General features: G+C 41.4%; 1 protein-coding gene across 2 annotated transcripts in view; it reads left to right on the plus strand.

Moving 5' to 3' along the window:
- The first annotated feature begins 1,211 nt into the window (after positions 1-1,211).
- OTC (ornithine transcarbamylase) overlaps positions 1,212-17,918 on the plus strand; it is a 31,702-nt gene continuing 14,995 nt past the window's right edge. For both annotated transcript variants that reach the window (XM_059466446.1, XM_059466447.1), the window contains exons 1-4: positions 1,212-1,334; positions 5,171-5,309; positions 5,888-5,969; positions 14,131-14,218. In XM_059466446.1, coding sequence (XP_059322429.1) covers positions 1,258-1,334; positions 5,171-5,309; positions 5,888-5,969; positions 14,131-14,218 — 386 coding nt within the window. In that variant the 5' untranslated portion in view covers positions 1,212-1,257. The remainder of the gene's footprint in view (positions 1,335-5,170; positions 5,310-5,887; positions 5,970-14,130; positions 14,219-17,918) is intronic.

The following is a 17,918-nucleotide window of genomic DNA, read 5'->3' on the forward strand; positions in this document are numbered from 1 at the left end:
CCTTTCTTCTCTTTCTTCCCTTTTCCCCCCACTACTCATTTCTCTAGGATTTTACTTCTGTTTGACATTTCCCCTGGCAACTGCTGCATTTCCCAAGTATCTCAGGGTTGGTTCAGCATGAGCAAATCCCACCAGGAGCTATCACCCTGCATGATGTTTTCACAGCTGTCTGTCTTTCCCAGAAGTCAAACTTCTCTCTTGTATGTTTTAATTATAAGTTCCTTGAATTGTAATTTCAAGGTATCACCCTCTCTGACAGATATGCCATCACCTTGATTTACCCTAGTGAGTCTCTCTTTACAGGGAGGAAGAAATGAGAAAGTAATGGTCATATTTCAAAACCACCTAGAGTGCAGGTGACATAAAATCTTATCTGACAATTATATTTGAAGGTAGAAACTTAAATTAAATCACTTTAGTATTTAGCAACTGACCTACTTCAGATTATACAGCAAGCAGTTTAGCCTTAGGAGGTAGGCAGGCTGCAGTATTACACTTTCTGGGCCCACACTGTTGAACACTACCACAGCATAATTGAAAACTTGGTCCAAAAATAATTTACAAAAAGAAACAACAACAGAAAACAAACAAACAAACAAACAAGCAAAAAGAAAACCCCAAAGGAAAAAAGAAAAGAAAAAAAGAAAAAGAAAGAAAAAAAAAAGCAAAAAAAACCCCCCACCCAACAAAAACTGCCAGGAAAATGTAGATTTCTTTAATGCAGACTACTTCATTCTTGTCAGGGCCCCAAAAGCATGAATAAATCTTTATGTCCTGCCCGGTTCCTCAGCCAAGGACCCAGAACCCTCATTTAGGCTCAGATCAGGGCCAGCAGTCCCTGCCTGGCTGTGCTAAAGCCCCCATGGCCACAGCCCCATCCCCTGCTCATGCTGATCCTGCAAGTCTTCTTTTGCGTTTTTCCATCAGCACATGCTCCTGTACAAATATTTAACCCCAAATAGCTATGAAATAGTATTGACACTAGTGATATGACATGATGAGCCCACACAGAGGAGCACAAACTGCAAGTGGTGCAATGGGCCCTGGGAGAAATCTCTGTATCTGCAGGGTTTGACCAAAGAAAAGGTTCAGGGTCAGCCCAGCCTGGCCCAGTGCTGGCTGAGACAGCCAAAACAAGGACCTTGGTTCTTGGTTTTCCCTCATTTGCACAGCAGCACCGCTCACTCTCTGCTTCCTACACCTTCCTTTCTCATAACTTTATTTGTGGCTTAAGAGAAGCCTTGATGCAGACAGAAGATGCTGTTTAACAGGAGGAATTTCATCAGTATTGCAAAACTAGCAGGGACCAGCAAGAAGCTGCTGCGACAGTTTTGGTGAGCTTATCCTTTAATTTTATCTGGTGTGTGGTGTTTCGTCAGAAACCTGGAGCCAAAAGCAGCAGAATGCTGTGAAGGAGTATTTTGGAGAAAGGCTCTGGGGGGCTTTTCCCTGCAATTTTAGTGTCCTTTTACCTCACCAGCCAGCAAGCTCTGTGACTTCAGGAGATTGGAGTATCATCTGTTTTTAGTGTTTGTGAAGTACCATTAATTTGTTCTGTGGGATTTAGCTGCCAAGTCAGGAAGGAATGTTTATTCTTGAGGTCAGTGTGTGCTGCAGCTACTGTAACCAGTATATAACTAGTGAATAATCTGAATAAAGGTGATCTATCTGCATTTAGACATATATTGTAGCCAGTTCAGGTGGGGAATTCTCTCCTTGAAGCTGCAAGGTGAATCTGTGTCTCATTATTTTGAGTGTATATATACCCTGGAGGCATGCAGCAAAAGCATGATGTGAGGGGAGATTCAAAGTCAAGCAGGCAGATCTGCCTCTGTGACCTGGCTTTGGGTTCTTTCTGCACCCACATAGCTGTGCCTGCTCCCCCAGTTTCAGGAAAGTTCCTGTATGACAGCATTTCACTAAGCTGCTTCTCAGGTTTGTCACATCTCCAAAATCAGGTTAAAATTTTAGAGCTGAAAGTCAATTCCATGTTTTCTCATGGTTTTAGGTCAGCTTCAATAAGAACAGAATTAACACTTGTTACATAACAAGTCATTAGTTCTAGAAAACAATATGCATAAATTTCACATTCACAGCAATCCTAATATGCAGTAATTTTTGTTTATAATTTCTACATTACATCATATGAAAACCAAATGTTTTCCAAATTCTATAATTTATTTGCTACAGATTTAGAGCAGTCCTAAAGGCTGGATGTTAATTTTCTTATGAATTTTGGGTTTTTACTGAAGCCAGTTGGGAAATTTCTGCAGCTCACAGAGGTGATGGAAAAGCAATTTTGGAAAACAAGTGTAGTAAAGCTGGTTTTCCAAGGATGAAATCCGATTTGTTAAGTTCCACACACAGCATTGTTATTTTTATTGGGTTTTTTAACATTATAGCATAATATTGGCATAAACTATCACCACTGTCTGTGGGTATTCCCAGCTAATAGCACTGTGTTTAATATTGCAAAATAACCTAATGTATGTCAGTCTGTGCTGAGTCCAAAGTTATGTGTCTTGCTCAGAAAGGAAGAAGCCAAAACTGCTTGACCTTGCAATTCTGCCCGTTACATTTTAACTTTGGTATGTTGTCTCATGCTCCTTCTCTGGAATTAATTTTTTCCACTTCTGCCACTCTTTCACATATGGATAACAGGGAAGGGAGTAAATTTCTTGGAGGTCATAGCAATAAAACAGAATCTTCAAGAGGTCAGGAGCAGATCTGTAGTCCAGCTTTCTGCTTGCAGCCTGTCAAACACCATATGGGAACAGCTATGCCTTTGCTTAGGCACCTCTTGAAAATACTTAAGGATGGTAAGTCCAAATCCTCTCCAGCAACAAATTTAAGTGCTTCACTATCTGCCAGTGGAGAAAATAGTGATGAATATTTCTCAGTCCACTTCTCAATCATGCCAGATGGTGAAACAAGAGCAATGAACAGAAGTTGTTGTTTGGCAAGTTGAGATTAGATAATCTCTAAGTCCCTGGAAGGAATTGCAGGCTGAAATGAGAAAAACAAGGAGCAGCCCCAAAGCTGTTCTTGAAATAAGGAGAGTAGGAAGCAGCAAGAAATTGCATAGATTTTAATGCAGAACAAGTTTGTTTTTTTCCCCACAAACAAGTTAAAAAAGCAAATCCCTGTTCTGAAAATTTAAAGTAATTAAAGAAGTCCCAGTTATAAAACTATTTTCCTTTAGAATATGCACAATGAAAATTAAAGCAAATCTCATTATTATAAACTGCTGGTATTAAAACTCTTGATATATAAGAGTGGATTTCAGTAGCTTATCTTGGTGGGCTGTTTTTCATGGTGTGGTAGAAACTACCTGATCCATGAAAGACCCTACACTTGCTCCCATTTTCTTCCTTCCTCTGTTTTGAGCTGTGAGTGTGATTGAAAATGTCTAGCAGACAAACATTTCCCATCTGCTCTGAGAGCCCACATGGCTTTGGGACCTTGACACCTTGTCACCTGCACCCTTGGGAAGCAGAGCAGAAACAGCACCCCAGGAGCCCCAGTAATTCCCCTCTGTGATCCATAGCACACCCTGCAATGGTCTGGAATTCCAGTTTCCAGCAAGGAAAAGATGTTCCTGCCCTCTAAGGCAAAGCTCTCAAGGGCTGAAGCCCAAGTGGAGCAAGATTTTACAATGACATTTCACTGCCAGCCTTCATGACTTAACCCAGGGCTGTTTCAGCACATGGACTGGGGAAAAAAATCAGGGGAGGGTTTTTGGCTGGAGCTGCATTGGGAAAAGACAGATAATGTGAAAGAAACAGAGCAGGCAAAGAAGGCAGAAGAGAAAGGAGGACACAAAGAGCACTAAGCTCAGAAGGTGCCACTCTGAAAACCAAATCAGAACCTACTGAAAAGGAATGGGACAGAAATAAAGAATTTGGAAAGCTCTGAAATGGCTTAAACCTGCAGGAACAAGAGCCCTGAGGGACAGCCCTCATCCCTGGCCTGCAGTGCACATGGAGCCCCTGCCCACAAGTCCCAGGCTGTGTCCATCTGGCCAATGCTTTGTGCCCTGCTTAGCCCACCCTCCAAAGCCAGGGCTCTGCACTGTGGGGCTCAGGCTGTTGTGTGGGATTGTGTCCAAAGCCTCATGGGGGTATATCTGGGCATATTTTCCTAGCTGCGGACTTCAGGGCTTGGCAATTAGCAGGTGCTCCATCTGAGCCTAGTCTCAATGCTGAGCTAAAGGGAAATATAAACCACAAACACAACTGGAAATAGAAAAGTATTAACTGCACTCAGTCCACTTTTTTGCACTGCTTTGGTCTCCATTTCATTTGTTCAGTCTAAATAAAATACATGTTTAGCTCATACCCTTCAAAACCTTAGCAAGAGCAGAGTGTGGGCTGTGTAGTGCTAAGGGGAGCTGTAAGTACAGGGCCAAAAAGGGCTGAACTGCCACACCTCCCTGTTAACCTTTAGCCTGTGAAACAGGGGCTTGGACAAGACTTTCATTAAGATGCCTCATTTAATCCAGAGGAAATTTGATCATGTAACTTCTGTGGGTGATTATCAACATCCAATTTCATGTGATTCTGAAGTCCTAAATCTGGATGGAGGCCAGAATACGCTGAACAAGCACCACATGTCCAGAATGTCTCGTGTGGTACAGCAAGGCTGTTTTGTTGGGCTTTTTTACCCTTTTCTCCAATGTAATGAAGAGATTTCATATACACTTATAGAAATGCCACCTTTTGTGAGAGTGGGATTGGAATGTGGCAAGTATCTACTCATGCACACAGCAAAAAGGGGGAGAAACAGCACCAAGATCCATTTCTGTTGTTCTGTTCCCAGCTTTGGGGCCTACACATAAGTCATTTTTCCAGGTTCTGACTTTATTTGATAGGCAGCATGCAGTTGCCATATGCATCTCAGAAGACAGAAGAAATCACATCTGAGGTACATTTTGTAACACAGTTTAAAACATTGTTACAGTGGCCATAGATGCAGTGCATAGTGGCATGTGGTGCCTGTCTGACCACATCTGTTAATTATTTAAACTAATTAACAAAGTCTATCAGGATGATCCAGCTGGGTCATGTGAGGGAGTGGGAGAGATTTCAGGTGCTTGGTCACTGGCTTTAGCACATGTATAATTTAGCATTGAATGGCAAAAAATTACACATTTTCTGCTCTTTTGACACAGGTATGGGATACCAGCTCAAATGAATGTTGATCTGAAAGGTCGGGACCTCCTTACTCTACAGAACTACACAGATGATGAACTGAAGTATTTGCTGTGGATGGCATCAGATTTGAAACAAAGGATAAAGCACAAAGGAGAGGTAAAATGATTTAACTGTCATTTAGGTCCCTCAGATGTTGAAATAAATACTGTTCTGAAGGGTACTGTGAAAAAGCTTTTCAGCTGTCATGTCCTAATCAAAATCTCCTGAGGTCTTAAATACTGTAAATCATGTGCTGCAAATCAAAGAACCTTCCTGCAAAGTGTCCAGAGATATTCTTTAAACACTTCAGAGGACTTTGTGAGTGGAAAGGTTAAACAGGTTTGTGCAGCAAGTTCCCTGTTGTCAGATAACCCCATCCATCCACACATGCAGCACTAAATGTAGAAAATATAAGACACTTCCCTGCATGGGATTAAATTAGTATCTGAGTTCTCCTTAATGCTGGCTCAAACTGAGTGCCAAAATGCAGTTGCTTTTGTGCCTAGAATTACTTCTTTGCCTTTAACCTTTCCACTGCTAGTAAATTTATTGAAGGGCAGGAGAACAAAACTACAGGTAAGAAGCCCCACTTTTGGAACTTTTCTAATGTTGAATTAAATTTTGCAAGAAGTATTTCATACTTTAAAGACTATAACAATTATAAAATTGAAATAAGTTCATTTTTCATGTTTCAGTATTTGCCTTTGATGCAAGGCAAATCTTTGGCCATGATTTTTGAGAAGAGAAGCACAAGAACAAGATTATCTGCAGAAACAGGTAGGTCTGAGCAATGGCACAGTGAGACTTTATATCAAACTATATACATTGAGTATGTACTGAAAAACACTGCATAATTTTGCATTTAGCAATTTCTACTCAGGAGAAACCTAAGCTTTGAAAGCAAAAATAAGAAAAGAATGGAGGCTGTTTGTGTTTCACCTTGCATAATAATTTCACAAGCACATGGCTCTGGTTGCTGAAATTTTGTCAAAATCAGAAATAATGTAATAGGCAGAAATAGGTATTTCTGGTGTAAGCTCCCAGCTGTATTGGCAAGATGTACATTTCCTAACATCTACTTCAGTAAGCATGACAAATTTAATTTTTTGCAAGCTCTAATAAATATTTTTCTAATGTAATATGCATTACCATTGTTGCATTTCAAAATCTGTGCTTAGGCTGAGAATACAGTAATGCCTTGATATAAATTCAGGGGAAAAATTAACATGATTACCTACAGGAGAAGATAACTTGATGGAGACTCAAGGATATTAGCCTAATCATATCAGGCACTGGAACATTTTTCTTTTGGGTTACAGTCCTGAAACATTGAAACATGTACCTACGGTATCTTTATTTACACAGTAGTTGTTCTGAATTCAATGACACTGCTGAAATTAATCACTCATCAATCAATCATTCATAGCAAGAAATAACTCTGATCTGGTGATACATCAAGAAGAACTTGCTCTTCTCTCTTTTAAGCTGACCCAGTATCCCTCACTTCTCCCTAGTGAAGGAACAGGAAACCTGTTGAGTATTCCCATTTCTTTACAAATTGTAAAGAGAAGGTAAAAATAATGGAAGGAAAAAGCAGATACATTAATTCCAAGCATTTCTGAATTTGCCTTTGTATTGTCTGGCACAGCCATTTGCCTGCTGATCCTGCTCTTTAAGCAGCCATGTTGTTGCTTTCTGTTTTCTCCTGATAATGAGGACTTACTAATGCGCATTCCCTCTCTGTGAAGACCACCCACTTTTTAATTCCTGAGTTTTTAGTCCAGTTTCTTGTTTCCTGCCATCCTGGTGTATGGCCAGGTAATGAATTCTCTGGATCTGTTTATCCTTCATTCTTCTGTATTCTGAGGGAAACACTGCTTAGTCCTTGGCTTTTGAAGGCTTATGGAAGGGGGAAGCTCAGGAAAGTTTGAATGAATTAACTTAAGGATGGGAGTTAATGCACATAAATTCATCCAAGGGAGAATTAAACTCCAGTGAAATTTATTTCTGAGTGAGAGCTTCCACAAGAGAGTTTAATGCAGTTTAGCCTCTGTGCATTAACTTCACACCTTCAGTTAATTGGTCTTAAGTCTGTTAAGCCTAAGACTTTGCTTCAAAGGCAGACTCAAGTATTTTCTGTCCACAAAAACTCTATACATTTCAGCTGCTTTTTTAACATAAATGATTCCCTCCTTTGAATTTCTAACTCAAAATAAATGTGGAGCCACATGTGTTCCTTTTAGCTAAACAAGATAATTTAATACCAATTTTCTAATGTCTAGTGAAAGTGGACAATTGCAGTGGATTGAAGTGTTTATTTATAAAGTTCCTGAGTCATCTCAAATAGCTCTTCCCAAGAGTTGCCCCTTCAATAGCTTGAGAGAGGTCACTTGTAGGGCAAGGTCCTGGTGAGGAGATTAATCTAAACAAACCTTGCAACTCTCAGGAACTGCTAAATCAGTGCATTTCATTACAGAGCAGAGACTTGGAAAGCACTGATTACAAAATCTTCCTTGTGCAGTGTCTAGGAGTTTGTTGGGACATGCTAACATCATGGAAGAGTTTTCAGAATTCCTGCTGTCCCTATGCCTATAAAGAATGACATTATTGAAAAAGAAATAAACAGAATGGTTGAAGTTGGAAGTAATCTCTGAAGGTCGTCTGGTCCAATCCCCTGCTCAAGGAGGGTCTTATAGAGCCAGTTGTCCAGGACCATGTCCAGAAGCCTTTTGAATATCTCCAAGGATGAAGATTCCACAATCTTCTGTGGCAACCTATGCCATTGCCCAATCAGCTTTTCAGTAAATAATTTTTTTTATTCAGAAGGATCTTCCCAGTTTGTGCCCATTGCACTATTGAAAAACACCTGGCTCTGTCTTCTTTGCCTCCTCCTTCAGGTGTTTCTGTACATGAGCAATATTCCCTCTGAACCTTCTGTTCTCTGGGCTGTGCTGTCCCAGCTCTCTCAGTTTTCTTCTTGTCTCAGTTTGGAAAGACAGGACTCTGTTAAGGAAGGCAGGAGCCTCCCCTGAAATGGAGAATGTAAACCCTCCCCACCCCTGAGAATTGCTATAAATTTTAAATTAAGGGGCTCTCAGGCAAAAAATATGGGAGCAGGAAATAACAGTTCTTTAATAGGGAAGAAAATAAAAGGATAAAATAACCAATGCAGTACACTAGAACAATACTGGCAAAGGCAGAACCCAACCTGATAGCCTGTGGGTCAGGGTGTTGGTGGCAGTCCCATTGGAATTGTGGCTGCAGCCCTCCTGGAGTGTCAGGGATGGTTCTGCTGAAGCAGGAATCCTGTAGAAAAGGGTGTAGTCCTCCTCCAAAGATCCAGTGGAAGTAGAGGCAGCTGCTGTTCCTCTGGGATATCCAGTGGAGAAGCCATGCAGTTATTCCAGAACCTCTGGATTATATCTGGATAGGAATGCTTGGCTCCTCCCTCTGGGCAGAGCATTTCACAATGGGATGCTGTAGTTCTTATCAGTCATGCAGTGACATTCAATAGTCTGTTATCAGCAGATGTCCCCTCCCAAGAGAGGAGTGATTGTGATCACTCAGAGAGAGATAAGGCAAACTGCCTACTTGACAAAAGACAACTGCCATATAGATGGTAATAGAAAACATCTTGCATTGCCATCTGGAACACTTCTCATATGAAATATGCTTCAGTCCCTCAGCCATCTCTGTTGGCCTTTGTTAGCATGGACATCCCAACTGTATCCCATATAACAACATTTCTCATACTGAGGACCCCAAATCCAGACTCTTGAGGTCACCAGTGCTGTATAAAGAGGAAAGATCACCTTCCTCCACCTTCTGGCAGTATTTGTCTGGTGCAGTCCAGGACACCATTTACCACCCCTGCTGGAAAGGTACACACATGGCTGGATCATGTTCAATTTGCTGTCCACCAGGACCCTCAAGTCCTTTTCTGCCAAGCTGCTCCCCAGATGGGAGGCCCCCATCACATCCTGGTGCAGGGGGTGTTCTTCCTCAGGTGCAGGACTTTGCATCTCTCCTTGCTGAACTTCATGGGGCTCCTGTCAGACCATTTTTCCAGCCTGTCAAGATCCCTTTGGACAGCAGCATGACCCTATGATGTACCAGCCATCCCTCCCAGTTTTGTGTCAACAGCAGAATTGCTGAAACCACACTTGGTCATCGAGACCCTTAACACAGGTGTTGAACAGGACTAGACACAAATGGACCCTGAGGGAACTGCTGGTCACTGGCCCCCAACTGGACTTTGTGCTGGTGGCCACCACTCTCAGGCCTGGCCATTGGACAGTTGTGAAGCCATCCCATGCTCTGCTCACCCAGCCAGGCATCCTCAGCTTGGCTAGGAGGATCTCATGGGATTCACTGTCAATGGACACCATGCAGTCCAGGTGGACAAAACCCACAGCCCTCCCCTCATGCACCAGGCCAGTCATGGAACTACAGAGGTTGATCAAGCTGCTCAAGCATGACTTCCTCTTGGTGAAACCATGCTGACTATTCCTGACAATTTTCTTGTCCTTAATCTGCCTAGAAATGGTTCCCAGGATTAGCTGCTTCATCACCTTCCCACAGACTGAGGTGAGGCAGCTTGGCCTGAATTCTCTGGGTTCTCCTTGCCCTTTAACTTAGGAGTGACCTTTTTGCATTTCTTCCAGTTGTCAAGATTACTTGAAGATTATCAAAACATTAATTTATGATGCATTGTAATAAATCAGTTGATATTTAAAGTTTTCCAACATCCTGTTTCTCTGAACTGTTTTATTCTAATGACATTGCAACTGTACTGAATAATAAACCTCTCTTTGGGGTATAATTAATTGCCTCTTTAATCTTGTCCCAATGTGTATTTCTGAAACACATATAATTTTACTATATCTAAGATAAGTAGTGATGTTGTAAGTTTAATGCAGAACTAGAAGTAACTTCCATAGAGTAGTGGCAAAGTAAATCCAGTTCTGTAAGCCTAGGAGATTTATTTCTATCACTGGCCATTTTATTGGAAAATATGACATATCTGCTATTACACTGGAAAATGTCAGCTCTTCACAGCCAGAATCCCATACCCATTCTGCATAAAATTTTGTGTACTTTTTGAAAACAGAACTATTCATATATGGTCATATATTACTTGTAAAATAAACATCCTCACGTATGGCACAAGTTGAATGCCCTGTTTTTGTTATAGCTTTGGTGTAAAATAATCTGATTGTCACTGTTGCTCTTAAAATATACAGCTGCAGTTATGTTTTAGTGAATAAGTCATAAATAAATCCAAGCATTTCCCAGACACTGAATGCAGACAATATTTCACAGAGCAGAAATGGAGAGGAAACAGGGCAGGTAGGAAAGCTCAGCCTACCTTCTCTTGTTGTGCATTGGAATATACAAGATCTTAACAGCCTTAGGGGGGGTTCAGTGCCCCTGGCTTTAGTGGAATTACTCCCAATTCACTCCTCCTACACAGTGTGGGGAGAGGAACATGATGGCCATGCCTAAAGACTGCTACACAGAATCACAGAAGTAATTGCATTGTAGCATATGAACTAAAGTGGGGATGATAATACATGGTACAGGGTCTGTTTTCTGTTGGAGTGGCTAAGTAATATTTAGCTTGGCCTCATTACAGAAGGTCCAAATGCACCTTAGTTTACTCTTCACTTAAAAGAGTAGCTTAAAAATAACTTTTAAAAACTGCTTATCAGTTTTTAGCTTCTGCTTTAAGAATGTTCTGCAATTTCTGCCTAGGAGAGTTCTTTGTTATCAGTCTAAATGGAAAAATACTTTCTACTTTGTAAGTCCAGGCAGGCAATGAGGAAATTAATAAATGCAAATCCATATGTCTTGAAATTCTGAAGAAGATCCTTCCTTTGAGTCTGAGAAGATGACTGTGTGTGTCTCCAGGTAACAGCTCCAGACCTGTGTAGCCAACCTGTGAATTAGAGGATTCATTTTGTCCCTCTTGGCCCATGCAGCAGGGACAGCCTGGCATGAAGATTTCACTCATGTCCTGTCTGAAAGAGTCTGCATAAGTGGGGTCAATAATGTGCCACAGCCTGAGGAGTGAAACTGTGTATTTTGATAAATAACAGTAGTGAGAATTGTGGACAAGAGGTAATAATCTATGCTGGATTTGCAGTATGAACATGTAGTAGTTTCTTGAAGATATCACAATTCATATAAATATTTAGCATGTGGCCTTGGATATGACCAGGTTGTGACAACAAAGGATTAGATCTCCCAGTTTAACACACCACTCCAATGTTTATTTGCTGAATTGGTGCCTGCATACCTTCAAAAGTCATCATTTTTTTTCACTTTCTACTGGCAGTCTGGATGAAAGAATCTGAAAAATATTCTGTCTCTGCAACTATATACAAAGCTAGAGCACAGAGCTCCTGTATTTCCAGCTGGAAAGTTTTGTGTGAAAATATGTTGCCAGGCCCTGCACAGATGGCCAGTTCATGAGCAGAAAGCCCAACACATCAGGGCTCTGCTATGTACACAGACTCCAGGTGGCAGCTCTGACTGGCCTGCCTGACGTCTAGCAATTCTGAATGAATGTTCAGATTCCAGTTTTTTACCTGGGCATCATTTCTAGAAAACAGAATATGTCCATTGGAGCATGCCTGGACTGCAAATCATCTACAAAAGTGTATGTATTTAGAATCCTAAAATGCAGAGCTGCTGTATTATGTGGAACTTGCAGGAATAAATACCTGACGTAATTGTATATGACTCAAAAAATCCACAAGAATTTGGGAAAGAAAAGTTACTGCCAATGACAGTTCATCCTTGAGGTCCTCATTTAAAATTTTGCACTGAATATACAGGCTGTAATGTGTAGTTTGTATACACTATTCTTTAAATACAGTGTTTGTGTCTGAGCTGCAGAGGGGAGGTGAAAAAAGTAACAGTAGAATAAATGGTGCTTCATTTTTAAAAGTTTGCTCTGTGTGACTTGCAATATTGTTGAGATTTGGAGCAATCCTTAATGAAAACAACAAGAAATTTAAGAGGGTCCATTCAATAAAATGAGTGTACACTGGTTAGGGGAGCAGAAATTTGCCCTTTAGGTGGGACTTGGAGCATCATTACTTTTAATCTGACATCTAAGGAAATTGAGGCAGTCCAAAGAAAATGTTTTGCTGGTATTTTTTTTATCTATTGTATTTTAAACTCCCGAGGCTGGCTGAACTGATGCAAAGCAGAAGACCTCTCCTCATCCCTGCTGCTGGCAGGAGATGGAAGTTAATAAGGGTTGCTCTGTGTAAGGAGCCCAGCTGTGAGGCCCAGACCTGCTGCCTGTACCTGCTGGTTTTATCTGTGAAAGGTTTTAATGTTCAGTCCTGGATTAATCCTCTTTTAAAGAGTAACTGTGGGATGAAGTTTTTAATCCATGGCAGACCTGTACAACCACCGTGCTGAAGCCACAGTGCTGAATCTGTCAGCAGTGCCATCTAATGGATACAGCCAGCTTGAGCAGCTTTTGACCTTTTCTTCTGTTTTTTTCTTCCTTTTCCACTCTTCTTTTCTCTCTTTTTAATTTTTTTTCCTAGCAGCATGAAGTTCATCAGCATCTCCACAACATCACAGTTTGGTAAACAAAGTAGGAGTCTCTACTGTGCTGTGTGCAGCTTTTCTCTTCCTGGAAATATAAAGATGGGCTTCTTTCTAGATTTATGTCACAATAAAAGACTCACACCCCCACAGTGTTGTCTCAACAAGGCTGGTTTGTCCATGCTAAGATTCTCTGGCAATTTCCTCCATCAGAAATGCCAGTGATCTGCCTGCAGAAAATTTCTGCACTAGAAGGGAGTTGTTCTTATCACACAGAAAATGCCATACAAGGCTACATACACCCCAGTTCAGATCCTACACCGTGTACATCCCCAGCTGTGGAATCCTGTTCCCCATGCTAGGATTATGCTAAACCATCTGTGACAGTTCATAAAACAGCCCCATCAGGCCCTATCCTCCCAATGTGTGGCCATGAGGGACTTTACACTCAGATTCAGTGGAAAGAGGTTTCAGACCTAAACCAGGCAAAGACAAAGAGACTCATATGTTGGTGAAAAGAAGATATTTTCTTCCCTGTCTGTGTCGGATGGTTTCTTTTTATAACTTTCTACTGGTGGTGCCATTAAAGTAAAGCAGCAGAGAACCAGAGATTTGCCTTTAACATGTAATTTTTCTTCATCCAAAACACTGTTCAGACACCTCTGAAGTTCCCCAAAGTGTTTTCTTCTCTTAAATGATGCTCAAATTTCCATGGTTTCCTGCTCAGGAATGGATTTTACTCTTCATACCTAATCCATCCATCTCTTTGGACCTCCGTGTAAATTCCTAATTATTGCAAGGTAGAGGGATGCTGGCAGGGCTTGAGACCTTTCCTCTTCTCTCTCTCACATTATCATTTTTAGGGCACTTGGTCATTTGAGACCAAATTCAGGTTTGTTACAGTTGTGAGGAGGGTTTTCTGTCTGACTTTACATGAAAGACAATGTTGATCCTTGCAAGGATGTGGAAATGCACCAGGTGACTCTGATGGTCCTTCTAGGATGCAAAGCCCCATGAAGCAGAAATGCAGCGTGATGAATGGATTACCTGGCTCTGAACAGGGAGCAACTGTGATGCTTGTGGCAATGTGTAGCCCTGGAGCTGGAATCACTGTTCCTGTGATCACAGATAGGAACTCATGGCCAAGGATTTCAGTAACAAATACATTTGAGTGGGGTTATTCCACAGTACATTTATTTGACATTTGTGTGTCAAATGCTAAGAATTTTAACATTTTGATGTCCTGCTGAGTTCTACTTCTATTTTTGACAATGTATTTTCTATCAAGAAGATTTTTAAACTTGGCTGCAAATATGAAGTGCTGGTGTTTCATTTCTTTTTTTTTTTTTTTTTACATTTTTCCTCACTGTAGGATTTGCTCTCCTTGGAGGACATGCTTCCTTCCTTACAACACAAGATATACATCTGGGCACTAATGAGAGTCTCACGGATACAGCAAGGTTGGTAGAATGTCACTTGATTGATCACTGCATTTGGTTGTTAATTGGGCTGACACATGTCTTACAGAATTTTGGGAGCTGATATTTTCTTTCTGGAAAATGCCAGAAGCTAGTCCAAATTTCTTAAATATTTACAGATCAGTTCACAGAATCTGTAGCTCAGTAAAACTTTATTCCATCCTCTCAAGCTATCCTACACTTCCCACACTGTGGTGTTTGTGAGATCCTCAGGACGAGGTGAAGAGATGAGAATCTGACTCCATGTTCTCAGAAGGCTGATTTATTATGATATGATATGATATGATATTACATAATGCCATACTAAAACTATACTAAAGAATAGAAAGGATACAGACAGAAGGCTTAACAAGAATGAAAATGAAAGCTCGTGACTGATGCCAGAGTCTGACACAGCTGATGGTGATTGGTCATTAATTAAAAACAATTCACATGAAACCAATCAACCATGCACCAGTTGGTAAACAATCTCCAAACCACATTCCAAAGCAGCAAATACAGGAGAAGTGAATCAGATAATTATTATTTACATTTTTCTCTGAGGCTTCTCAACTTCCCAGGAGAAGAAATCCTGGAGAAGGGATTTTTCAGAAAATATCATGGTGACACCACACTGAGAACTATTTTGGCATATAGAGTGTTAATTAGAGCTACATTTACTAATGGAACAATTTTATGAACCTCAGTAGTCATGCAATTCCACTGATGACAGCACATATATTCTAACAAGACTCAAACTGAAACAGGAAATGGCATCACAATCCAATATCAAACCTTGTGGTTCTGCTGCCCTTGGAGCAAAATCAAAAAGCAAAGACACAATTTATGTTTGTTAGGCCGGCTGCTGGTGGGCCTTAGCCTGCTGAAGTAGTGTCCCTGCAGTGGCAGGGTGGCACTGAGGGCCTTTCTGATCCCCTCATTTCAGCAGCATGAAGCTGGACCAACACTTTGTAGCCAGTTTCAGATTTTCCTGCACCTTCCTTCCCAGCTGTACCCACTGCCAGGACTGCTGTGGAGGCTGGGCTGTGGCTCCCTGCCCTCTCTGGCATCCCTGGAAGATGCCAGTCATGCCCAGTCCCACATGCAGGGGTGGGGAGCAGCCTGTCTCCATTGCTGTGCAGGGAGGACCTGAGCTCAGAGGTTTTCTGCAACCTCTGATGTTGCAGAAAGCTGGCAGAACATGAGGTCCTGTGTTGCAGGTGCTCCTGCTGTTTACCATGGCACACCAGCTATTAAAGCTTCATCCAGCCTTAGCATTATCCTGCTTTCTAGGCAGTCCTTTTGCAGCCTGAGGTTGATTCAGTCAGGCCCAGCTGTTGGAAGGTTAGCAGTGTCTGAGTGGTCCTTTTTGTTCTGGTGAAAGATATGCAGTGTCAAGGTCATCAGGCTCGATTCAAAATGTGCAAATCAGGCAGATGAGTTCCACTGCCTTTGCTGAATACCACAGTTCTCTTGCTGAATACCACTGTTTGAGAACTGTGTTGCTGTTCTCTGCGGTGAAATCCAACAAAAATTAAAGAAAAAAATATCAAACATTTGGACATTTTAAATTTTCCTTCCTTGTTTTTTTACTACTGAAATGGAAGACATATGGTGTTGATAGTAGAAAGTAAAAATCTCAATCCCTTGAGGCCTGGAAGTACTAGGCTTAACTCTCTGCTAGATACATAAATCTGCCAGAATCAAAGTGAGCTGCAACAACAGAATCATAGAATATTTTGAGTTGGAAGAGACTTTAAATATCATGTTGTTCATAGAATATTTTGAGTTGGAAGAGACTTCAAGTATCATCTTGTTCCAACCCTCCTGTCATGGACAAGGACACTTTTCACTAGACTAGGTTGCTCAGAGTCCCATCCAGCCTAGCCTTGAATACAGCCAGGGATGGGGCATCCACAGCTTCTCTGGGCAACCTGTGCCAGAGCCTCACCATCCTCACAGTCAAGAATTTTTCCTAAAATCATCTAAACCTACTCTCTGTCAGTTTGAAGCCCCTAAATAGTCCCTCTCCATCTTTTGCGTGGGCTCTGTTCAAGTATTGGAAGGCTGCAGTTAGGTCAGTCTGGAGCCTTCTCTTTTCCAGGCTGAATAATGCCAGTTCTCTCAGCCTTTCCTTGGCAGCAAGGTGCTCCCTCTCTGATCACCTTGCAGCTCTCATCTGCACTACTGCAAAGCTGGCTGTAAACCCCAGCAGCCAAACCTGCAGGAAGGGCAAGGATGAAGTCAGGGCCCTTCCAAAACATTTTTCTGTAATAACCTCTGCAAGCATTGTCCCACCAGCCATGCAGGACTGTCACCTGCAGCCTCTCTGCCAGTCAGATGCCCATCCTACAGGAAATCTGACGCAAAAACGGATATGCTTAATATAAACTAGTTTTCATTTCTTCTTCTTCCCAAATGTGTAGTAAAGGGACATTAAATCTTTTGTTTACAGTGTCCTGAATGACCTTTGTTTGCACAAGCAAAAAAGGAAAAAGGCAGACAATAAACTACAAGAAACAAGGCAATAAATAGAAGCAAGTAAACCTTCCAGCCATTCTGAAGGCATTCCCATTCTGTGGATAAAGTTTCTACAATATCTACTTCCCAAATAAACCTCCAGCCCCCTTTTCTCTGTCACTGCTTGCTCTTCTGGGACAAGCCCCTATTTATGACTCCTACCTGGGGATTTTGCTCCTCTGCTCAGTCACAACTCTCTCTTGCTACAGTGGACAGGGGCTTTTCCCAAATCCTTACAGTCCCAGTGCTCTGCTCCACTCCTGCTGTCATTAGCAGAAATACTACTGACTGCATAATCAAGGCTGAGTAGTTTACCCAAAAGAACAACTGGAGTGTTAATTCCTTGGTGCTTCTTGTGAATGAAAGATGACATCCCAACCTCATTCAGATAATGTAAGAACAGAAAAAGAATGCCTGTAGTAGACCCAGAGGGTATTTCAAATATTTACAGGCATGTGTCTGGGGCTCTGAAGGCCTTTGAAGTATTTGAGATTGAGACTTAAAGCAAAAGGGGCACAGATCCATAAAAGTCACAGGTTTTATTAGAACTGCTGCAGGTGAGGGTTGAAAGCATTGCTGCTGTGAACATATTTTTAGTGACTTATTACCTGCTCATAAATCAGTTTCTCCATGCTTCACAAGACATTTACATTTATGCTGACACTGTGGCAAAAAGTTTCCGCCCATTAAGGAGCTGTGAGCCTTTCAGTGCTGTTTAACATGTCTGATCTGTCACCTGAAATGAAATATAAGTACTGTGTCTGGATTTCCCACTGCAGAGCAGTTCCACTGGGCACCACTAAAGCTCAGGGGCCATCTTCAGGTTCAGTGGAGCTCTGAAGAGCTCATAGGATGATTTAACCACTGGAATTATTAGGGCATTAATCTCTGCATTTATGGGGAACGGGTTTATTTTGCTGAGAACACATCCATTGTCTGTCCCTGTGAGACTATGAGTGAAAGTGAAGTGGTTTTGTGAGAAGTTTAAAGCTTTTGAATGGATATAAACTGTCAAAACAAAAGCAAAACTACCTTGCATAGCAGTATTCTGTACAAAACATATGCAAATGCCCCATTTTCAAATTCAAAAGTCTGCCATACGAAAAAGGCATACTTTGTGCTTCATTTTGGATGCCTCAGAGGATACAGCTGAGGTAAAAAAAAATTCAGGTTTTCTCCATGC

The sequence above is a fragment of the Ammospiza nelsoni genome, chromosome 2 (genome assembly GCF_027579445.1).
Source record: "Ammospiza nelsoni isolate bAmmNel1 chromosome 2, bAmmNel1.pri, whole genome shotgun sequence".
In the NCBI taxonomy this organism is placed as follows: Eukaryota; Metazoa; Chordata; class Aves; order Passeriformes; family Passerellidae; genus Ammospiza; species Ammospiza nelsoni.